The following is a 10,719-nucleotide window of genomic DNA, read 5'->3' as shown; positions in this document are numbered from 1 at the left end:
AAAACCCTGGTCGACTTATACACGGGTCAATGTAAGTACTGTACTATATATAGTACAGTGTGTGTGTGTGTATGTGTGTGTGTATGTGTATATATATATATATATATATATATATGGAGCTATCCCCTTTCTCTGAATAAAAGGCAAGAGCTTAGTCCATCCTGGGAGCACCAAAAAGAAGCATGGATCCCCTCTATTCTTTTATAAATCCAGCCTTTAGCACAAACAGTTATGTCTGCCAGAATTTTCTAAGTTCTTTGACATCATTTTCCTTTGCATCATCCTTTACAACCTTTGTTACATGCCCCTAAATTTTACCCTCGACTTACCCTTGACTCTTTTCAAATCAGTTAGGGACAAGTATGAGTACCATTGTGGCTAATGATGTGACTGGACTAAAGCTCAACGCATGTTAATCTGTCAGTGTACTCAGGAAAGGAAAGTCAGAAGCTGCACAATGCGTATTATAGCAATGTGGAGTGCGAGGAGCATGAATCAATGGAAACTAGATGTAGTAAAGCAAGAAATGGAATGTATAAACATTGCAGTGTTTGGGATGTGTGTGCTAAAGTGGAGAGAAATGGGACATTTTGAGTCAGAGAATCCCTGGATAAAAAATGAAGCAGGAGAGTAACTGATTGAATTTTGCAAGGCCAACAGTTTGTTCATCAGAAACATATTCTTCAAGCAATGAAAGAGCTGACTATATGTATTGCTATCGCCAATAGAGAAATCAAAGAGAGTATATAATTGAAAGCAAAAGATGGCGAAATCCCATTAAAAAGTAATGAAATGGGTGTCCCCCAACATTTGATTGTACTGAAGCATAGCCTGTACTCAGGATAGAGGCTACTGTTCAAACAGAATACGGAGAAGCTGAATGGTTTCCAGTTGGCAAGGAGGTCAGGCAAGGTTGCCTTTTATTCCTCTATCTCTTGTTCACCAAACATATAATTCATAAAATAGGGTTAGACTCTGTTATCCAATGAATAGGTGGGAGGATGGGGGGGGGGGCATTAACTGTTAGCATTGCTTCAAATATTGGGGAAATTAGCTTTGCAAGACCTTTGATAACCTTTGGACCATTTGCACCAGTGTGTACCAGTACTCCCTGTTTTGGGTGAATTAAGAAGGTTTTACAGTGGACCCTTTGTATACATGGAGGATCCATTTCGGACCCCCCCTTACATATGGGAAAAACGTGGGATCTCATGTCCCATTGTTTGCTATGGCTACATGAGCACCATGAGCGCGCCAGGAGTTCATGTGACATTTTAATGCCTGGGGCTTGCTGTCTACATGAGCTTGAGTCCACAGATGGTAAGTCGGCATATGGGGTGGGTACACTATATTTAGAAAAGTGTAGAGTGCAATCACACTCGCAAGACAGCAATCCAAACAGGAATACAGCATACAGATTTAACTGAAATGGAAATATGAAAAGGGGATAGTGGAGTTTTAGGGGTTTGCAGCAGGATTATAATGACCTGTCTGATGGGAAGACCATGGAAAGTTGGAGTGGTTCAGACTGGGAGGACTGAGAGCGACACAGAATATACACAGAGTGTTGGTGGGTGTGCAGCAGTGTGTGCAGATGTTAGGTTTTGAAACCATAGTTATATCTTAAACTAGCCCTAGCTGATGGGATATATGGTCAGGTAATAAAGGCTGAATGTCTTTGTCCCAGGATTTGATGATGGGATTCTAGACTGGTTGATGGCTTTAACGTTAGTTTAACTAAAACAGTGGTTGGATCAGGACATCCCTCGGATGGATGGATGGATGGATGGATGGATGGGGAAGCTAGGCTAAGGACACAACAGGGAGTAGGCAGAGAAAGGTTGGCTTACTGCTTTGGGTGTAAAGAGATATTTTGTCTCTAGTTTCTAGAGGAAATGCAGATTATTTGGGAGAAGGAAGGAGCACTTTAGATTCGGTTGTTTGGTTTACCTGGATGTATATATTAAGTGGCTTTACTGCCACCGAGTGGCGGAAACATCTCATGGACAATCAATGCAATTTGTTGTCTTAGGCTGCTACCCCGCTGCAGAAGTATGCAATTTTGATACGCCCGTCTTTTCTCTGCACTTTAGATTATTTAACGTATATTTGTAGAAATTAATTTTGCTCTCCCCCATGAAGAAGAAGAAGAAGAAGAAATAGGGCAGGATGCATATTGAAAGTGTGATGAAATATATTATTTTAGAAATGAGTAAGTGGAAACTAATTCTGCCAGAGTCCCATTCAGAATGTTTTCAGAAAGCTCTTTGAATTTTCATATGGCATTGCATGGCCCCAATGCTTTCCTCACTGTATTCACTGTGGCTAGTTTCCTCCTTTTCTTTGCAAGCTCTGCTATTTTGCTTCCATAGGCAGCGATTTGTAATGGAGGACTGGTGATAGCTTGAAAGGGAGGGCAAATCTTTGGGACTTATGTAGCAAAAGTTCATAAAGAACTGTAGTTTGAATATTCCTCTGGATCCGGACCAAGCCCATATACCTTAGGTAACTATAAGTTTGAGGCATTTATTTGTCAGGATCACTTTGTTGGTTAGGGTTTCACATGTTACCAAAAAAGTCACTCTGTTTGTACCTTCTTCCTATCTAGGTAACTTTGGAGAAATTTTTGTTTCTTGGAGGTAACTTTGGAGAAATTTTTTCTTGGTGTTAAATGTTAAATTCTTGAGCCTAGCTGAAGTTTGAAAGGGTCCTTTTTTTGGCAAGGGAGAATAAAAGAGCTTGTTTCCAAATGAAGGTGTGTATGTTATGTTGAGGTTTTAAAGCAGATCATTATATGGGTCATTATATGGAGGGTCAGTTTAGGTTAAATTGTACTCAATGAAGGGAATGTATTTTCAACCTTAGAAAGTAAGATAATATAATTTAAGACACTTACAGGACTGTATGATGGGAAAAAGGGAAAGAAATTTCTGGATATGTATTTGATATGAAAGAGATGACCAGCGTTTTACGTTAGGAAGTCTTTATTTTATAGTGTAGATGTTGTATTGTTTGTATGTTTATTTGTCTTATGTTTTATTTGCCGATTTGTTGATGTCATGAATGATATTTGTAAGTTTTTATTAACGTTAATAAAGTATTTTTAAAAAAACATTCTTCCAAGTCGTCTTTCCAGCATTAGTTTAAACGGAAATTACAGCATGCTTTCATAAATCAACAGTCTTAAACATCAGTCTTTGGGTTTTTTTAATTAAAATTTATTAACACATTCTAAAATAAAACATGACAACAAACAGTACACCAAAACAACAATAAATGCAGGCAACAACCCAGATGAGGCCCTGAAATTATAGATAAAAGGTGTATTCAGGGATCCTGAAAGACATCTTTCCATAAAAATGTAGCTAAAATTGGGGGATGTCTAGAGACTAAGAACTTTATCACACTGGGGTTAAAACGTTCCCCAGTGTGTTCTAACAGGGGTGAGCGGGGGCGCGCACGGAACGTGATGGGGCCCAGAACGCGACTTTACCGCACGGGGGAACGCTGCCGCCGCCGCACATTCCCATCGCGTTCCAATCCAGTTCCAGAGGGCACCATTTCTGGGAACTGTTTGAAAGCGTTCCTAGAAATGGCACCCTCTGGAACTGGATTGGAACGCGATGGGAACACGCGGCGGCATTGGCGTTCCCCTGTGTGGTAAAGTCACGTTCTGGGCTCATCGCGTTCCGTACACACCCCCGCTTGCCCCCGTTAGAACGCACTGGGGAATGTTTTAACCCCAGTGCGATAAAGTTCTTCTTGCTGGATGTATTCAGTAAATGGGTGCCAAATCTCATGAAAGGTCAATCCAGTGTATCCAGAGCTATTATCTGCCATTTCCTCCATTAACCACAAGCCCCAGAGTCTAGCCCAGCATCCTGCAATAGTCAACTTCCCAGTTTTCCAGTTCTTGGCTATCTCAAGCCTGGCAACAGCCAGAAGCAAACTGATAAGTTCTTTATGCTGCAGGGCTTTATTTTCATTCATCAGAGTGTTTGTAAGCTAGCAGCAGGGACGTAGCTAGGATTTTAGGAAGGGGGGGTCCAGACTAAGTGCCACCATTATAATGGGGCTTGGGTGCGGTGGCGCAGCAGCACACACCATTCATTTTTTTAATGGAAGGGGGAGTCCGGACCCCAAGATCCCCCCCCTTGGCTACGTCCCTGCTAGCACCAAGCCAGTTAGCATGCCTTCCAGCTATACAGCCATCCCTTCTTCCATCCCTTCCTTCTTGCTACTAACATGTCCTGTTCTTGACTCCCCCAGTCTCCAAACTTTAGAGCACCACCAGTAGAAATATAATATTGCGACGAAATGGATTTGGACTGCAGTTTCACTTTTCATTTCCCTTTCCTTTCATTCTTTCAAAGGTCATTGGACAGAAAGCCCCAGAGACCTGTATTAGGAAAGTCGCGGACCCTTCCAAGCATCCCACAGTCTCCTGTTATCAGCCGGGTTCCTCTTCTAGATTCAAAGTTGTACCGGAAAGAAATGCCGGAACAGAAGCAACACAGGAATCACTCTGCTCCCGAATACGAGAAAGTGTGCACAGTACCCTCTACTGGTAAGTTTCAGTCAATGGAAGTAGTACTGCATCCTTTTCTTTCATTTGTATCAATTCAATTGATAGCTTGGACTTTATCACAAAGGGAAAATTGGGGGTTTAAACTGTCATTATCCCATGAAAGTTGTGTGATTGCACTGAAGACTTTCGCACAACATCGCAATTAAATCCTGTAAATTGTTTATTGTTGGTTATTACCTGGTTATTGCTGGGATAAATCCTCTTTAATCGCGATGTGTGTGAAAATCTTCCTGCGATCATACACCTTTCCCACATAATGACAGTTTAAACCCCTGATTTCTCCCCATGAGATAAACTCCCTTTTCAGGGGCTTCAGAAGAACTTCATGACTGTTTATGTGTAATCTTTCCTAGAAATTACTTTTAAAAAGATATGCTTATAGCTTCTTCTTACAGCTGTGATGTTTGCCCCATGTTCAGGTTTATTTATTTATGAACTCATTTAATTTTAAATTGCCTTTCAGTATTAATTATCTTCCCTAGGCAGTTTTGTTACACCGCCTTGAGCATATATCAGCTCTTAAATGATATCGAGCACTTAAATAACGAGGCAATGTATAGTTAGTAAAGAACTACAAAATAATACTCCTGATCCGCAGGACTGAAATACTGGTAATTAAAAAAATGGGCGAAAGTGATGAGAACTTCAATTAATTGTATTCTTTGGGAATATACTGTCAACCCTCCATATCCACTAATTTTTTATCCACGGATTCAAGCATCCACAGCTTCAGAATATTCCCCCCAAAAGTATAAATTCCCAATAGCAAACCTTGATTTTGCCATGTTATATAAGGGACACCATTTTGCTATGCCATTGTATTTAATGAGACTTGAACATCCACGGATTTTGGTATCCACAAGAGGTCCTGGAACCAAACCTCAGCGGATACTAAGGGCCCACTGTATGAATCCCAAAAAGCAAACTTTCATTTTGACATTTTATATAAGGGACACCATTTTACTATGCCATTGTTTTTAATGGGGCTTGACCATCCATAGATTTTGTTATCCACAAGGGGTTATCCACAAAACCCAGTCAAGGGCCCACTGTATAGTCAAGAAATGTGAATTTGATTTTCTTGTGACTGAACCACTGACTTTGGTTCCTCATGTTATGGTTGTAGCTCCTTCCTTTCTCTTTCCTTCTTGTCCTTCCAGGAGAGGCATGGCAGCTGGAAGATGACTGTATTGAATCTGTGAGGGACTCTGCTTTTCAGCCAAGGCTGTGCACTGCAATGAATGAGGCACCTTTCAGGTCACCGAGAACGCACTCTTTCTACATGAGGAAAAGTATTTCAGTCGACAACCACCTGGGTTCTCTCAGCTATTCGATCCACACTCCAGACAACAAGGCAGACCAAGTCAAAACCAAACTCCGGAGACAGTTTGTGAGTACCTACAGCTGTATCTCAAGCCAGTCATCTTCTCGGATTCAAAATGTTTAAGCCTATACCTGTTTTCAGAATTTGGATCACTGTGTTCTTCCCTCAGAGCAACATGCATTCTTTATAATCTGAAACTGATGTTTTTTTCCTCTTATGGCAAAATGGCACCATTTAAAGTACTGAATCCGTTATCCATCAGGTATTTCAAATCACCATGTAGCTTCTCAAACCATATTATTAAAGCTGAAGGATATAGCTTTTGCATCCTAGATATTACCCTGCTTGGGTCAGTAAGGATGTACCCAGCATGCATATATACATCAAATGAATATATCTTTCACCTTTGCAATGTGTAGCTTAAACTCAGTCATTGCCAGAAGTAAGAAATGGGTTTCCTGCTTTTCCTATTGTTGCTGCTCTGAATGAGAAATGATCTGGTACTAGACTAACAGGATTCAAACCAGTACACAGTTTGAAAAACGTAAAACTAGATGCCATAAAGTACTCCAAAACTGTCAAGACCCATTACCAAATGCAGAAAGCGTCCCTTGGGTATAAGGACACATCCACACTTTCTGAAAAGTCCCAGATTTTGTTCCTGTTCTTTCTGATTTTATACTGGGATAAAATAGACCAACCTGGGGAACTGCTATAAAAAGTATGATTTTACTGGGAGTGGATAGACAATATTCTGAGATAAGCCAAAACATCTGTCGATCGCCAAAATAAATCCAGAAAAATCAGGAACAAAATCTGGGACTTTTTGGTCCTTTCAGTCAGTCTGGATGTATTCTGAGAGAGACGTAGGAGAAGATTTTAGACTTGCACACCAGATTCCTTCAGTAATACATCCAGCTTTAGGGATGGATCTCAAAAAATGGCTTGCAACCCTACAATCTGTTGATGAAGGGTAATGAATAACCATCTTCAGTTGTGTACAGAGATGTGCTATTGAAATGTATACAGTCCCAGGTCCACCAGTTGTATACAATACAACTGCATTGTATAACTGGGTGGTTGAAAACTATGGGAGGGGTACTTTTGATATACAGTTGGTTATTTCAGATGCAGAATAGCATCCTATATGGTCATGTCCTCCTTATACGTCTACGTCATCTGCCCTATGGGAAAACACATTGAAAGTGGTATACAGATGGTACCTGACCCCTGTCCATGAATGACAAGAAAGACATCTTCTTTGTGCTGGAGGGGTTTTGGGGTGAGAGGTACATGCCTACACATGTGGTTGGAGTGCCCAACTGTTCAACAATTTGGGACACAGGTTGTTCAATTGATGTCAGACATCACTAAGCAAAAGGTTCAACCCACCCCAGAGTTGCTTCTCTTGTCAATCTTTCAATTTTGAAATCAATGGTGAATGAAGTTCTGGGAAGGATGGTTAATGGAGAGGCTTGCAGACGATGCCAGGAGAACCTCTGGGGCAAGGAACTGCAACTAGTTCAAGGAGAAGTGGTTACCTCTTATAGCATATATAAATTCCACTTCTCATGCTCATGTTCCACCACAAGAGATTTTGGTTTGGAGTTTTGAATGAGATCTCAGTTTTGTAAATCTGTTATTTTAGCTTGTGTTTTTAAAGCAGGATGATGATGTACTGTATATACTCATTTATAAGTCTAGAAATTTTAGTCAAATAATTGACCACAAAAACCTGAGTTGACTTATCCACGGGTCAATGTAAGTACTGTACTTTAATTCATATAGATGAGAATGGACCATCCTTTGGTGAAAGGCAATAATGAAACCTGTCCTGGAAGCATCCAGCCTTTAATGTGAGCACAAATAGTTATGCCTGCTGGAATATTATAGGTTCCTTGCCATTATTTTTCTTTGTTTAATCCTTTAGATCTTTTGTTACATGTCCCTAAGTTTTTCCCTCGACTTATCCTTGGGTCACATCAAAACCCATAAATTTGGTCCTCAAACCTGCCCTTGACTCATAGTTCAGTATATACGGTAATTGTGTTTTACCTTTTGTATACAATAAAATTAAAAAAGAGAGAAATGTGCTATTGAGAGAGACAAATGAAAGTGGAGGAGGATCGGGTTATTTTGCTAGCTCTTTCTTTAAAAGAGTCTGACTTGGAGAGATATTGGTAAGTGACAATTTCCTTTTGCTCAAATAATACAACTAGTTCTGATTTCTTAAGGTATATCCAGTATATCCAGTAAGTAAGGGATCATAGCAGCATTACTCCTAACATTGAATGCCAGGTAGTCTGTGGCTAGTATATTTGGGGGAGAAGGTTGGTTGGAATTATTTGCACAATGTAACCTAGGAGCAAAAATGACAGGTGCAGCGCACTGTGGTTAGTGAATTTCATTTAAAATTTAATGGGCTAACCAACCACTTTATGAGAGACATCTGATCTGAAGATCGATATACTCAGTCCCTTCCTCATTACTAGCCTTGGGATTGTAATGAAGGGATCGGATATCGCTTTACTGAAAGGCAATGCTACCTGAGGTGGAATTGTCATTTCATATGCAAGCGTATGAAAATAAAAGGCAAGGATGTGTTGAAGCTAAAGTGGTTCCATTGCAAACTTGCGCGGTCAGAAAGGAGACAGAAGAAAACCTGTGATAACACTGAACGGCCGTCCTACGGTGTTTTTCAGGTATCTTTGCATCCCCCCCTCCCCTTTACTTTCTTTTAGATGTCATAGTGCTGCCTAATAAATGTCTAATAAAATAAAATAATAGCTATTATTTTAAATATTTTCAGGAGTCGGTCGCAAACTTCCTTTTTTTCTCTCTTATGGGATAACAATCCTAATATGTTGTTCTGCAACTGAACACAAAAATGTGCTGTGATGTTCTGGTGTTTCCATGCGTAAGGCGTTCTAAGAATTAAAAGACACTGTGAGACTATTTTTCCTCATTTTGGTGGAAAGGGAAAAGACAGAAGAAGGGAGGGCTGCGTGGAGAACAGGCTACAAATGGAAGATGTTGTCGTCTGAATCCTTGTAAAGGTCCATGGGCTAGAAAGACACAACAGAAGCCTTGTCTGAAAGTACCTATTTATGAATGCTGATTTAAAACCTGAATTCTCCAAATTGCAACGCAGGAGAACAAGGCAGTGGAATGTAACAGACCAAAAATTACTGGATGCAGCCGTCTTTGGTGCCAACATTTTTGAGAAGCTAACTATAGAAAATCCATGCGTCAATTAATTAAGGCTTTTTAGTGCTCAGAATAATGTAACAAAAATGAACCGAAAGTGTCATTGGTAATGAAGGCTTGGGCTATATCGTCACTGCTGAAATAATGCGATTTGACAATACTTTAAGTGCTATGGCTCAGTGTTGTGGAATGCTGGGAGCTGTAGTTTTGTGAGACATTTGGCTTTCTCCAGCTCTCTAAGTCATTCCTCATAAAGCATGGTTTCCAGAACCTTTGCCATTTTAGTCGCCCTCCTTTGGACACGCTTCAGCTTCTCAACATCCTTTTTGAATTGTGGTGCTCAGAACTGGACACAGCATTCCAGGTGAGGCTTCACCAAAGCAGAATAGAGTGGCACTATTGCTTCTCTTGATCTAGACACTATACTTCTATTGATGCAGCATAAAACTGCATTGGTCTTATTGGTTGTCTTATTATTTCCAGTGAGTTTTTGATCCATCCCATGTTCTATGTCTTCAGAGCCTGCAAAACGCACAACGGAGGTGGATTTTATTTCAGGTCTGTTTTCTTTCTTGTTTTAAAAAGAGCTAGTAGGAACGCCAACAAAGCTTAAGCCATAGATAACTTTGGTGGTGCTAATTTCATTGGTAACCAGTCTCAACCCCTGATTGAGAAGGACCAGGAGCCTTCGTTTTTATTCTGTTGGATCCAAATGAAATAATGCTCTGGCTAGAGATAACACATCTCCACCTTCCAGGAAAAATGAAACTTAAAAGATGGAAGTTTCACACTCTCTGCCAGTTATGCTAATTTTTCTGTCATTTTCTTTTGATCTTGAGAGGAATACATGTCGCTAATACAAATTTTCTATGTATGAGGGCAGTGCTGAGGATCATTGCTATTTCATGAACTAAAAATAAGCTGACATTCCGAGGATATATTTATTAGTTATAGTAGAATTTCCTTTTACATTCATAACATTTGATGGAGATTTTAGTTAGAGTTTTATCTCTTGGCAGGACTTCTGAAGTATAAAATGACTATGGTGCTGAGCTGAAGTATAAGGTATTGGCTACATAATTTCTGTCCTTTATATGTAAAGAAACCAGATTGCTCTATAACCGTTTTCTACCTTCCCATCATAATTCTAGCCCTTTTGACTAAATATGTTCCAGACTCTTGGCCACGGCACTTTCCCATCATATGCCATTTGATCATTTTAACTGGAAATGCTGATGAAAAATGAATTTTGGGCCTTCTGCCTGCGAACTGTGATGACACTGATCTATAGTGATTTGGTGACCCTTTGAAGCATTTTGGAGCATCTTTGCCTCTCCTTGTTTCTGGATCAGACTGTGATTGGAGAGGACTTGAATGGGATCAAGTTTGGTTTGGGCTTGGAAATATTGCAGGCTTGGGAATATTCACTTTTCTTTTGAGGCTAATATGACCAAACCTCCAAAGCTTGGTTCAAACCCAGACCCATTAGACGTCAGCAGTATCCCCTTCTTTCTGCTGTTCTGATCTTATAGCTTAGTTTGATTTGGTCTGGCCATAGCATTTGCAAGATGCTACATTTTCTAAGGACAGACAACAAAGA

The 10,719-nt window shown here is 40.1% G+C and overlaps 1 protein-coding gene across 4 annotated transcripts in view; it reads left to right on the top strand.

Moving 5' to 3' along the window:
• LOC149306293 (ankyrin repeat and fibronectin type-III domain-containing protein 1-like) overlaps positions 1-10,719 on the top strand; it is a 299,609-nt gene that overhangs the window by 44,255 nt on the left and 244,635 nt on the right. For all 4 annotated transcript variants that reach the window (XM_089540204.1, XM_089540203.1, XM_089540201.1 and 1 more), the window contains 2 exons: positions 4,374-4,567; positions 5,749-5,978. In XM_089540204.1, coding sequence (XP_089396330.1) covers positions 4,374-4,567; positions 5,749-5,978 — 424 coding nt within the window. The remainder of the gene's footprint in view (positions 1-4,373; positions 4,568-5,748; positions 5,979-10,719) is intronic.

This window comes from Sceloporus occidentalis, unplaced genomic scaffold (genome assembly GCF_023333645.1).
Source record: "Sceloporus occidentalis isolate IW3139 unplaced genomic scaffold, rSceOcc1.0.p SCAF_10, whole genome shotgun sequence".
Lineage (NCBI taxonomy): Eukaryota > Metazoa > Chordata > Lepidosauria > Squamata > Phrynosomatidae > Sceloporus > Sceloporus occidentalis.
This window is presented reverse-complemented; position numbering and strand designations above follow the sequence as displayed.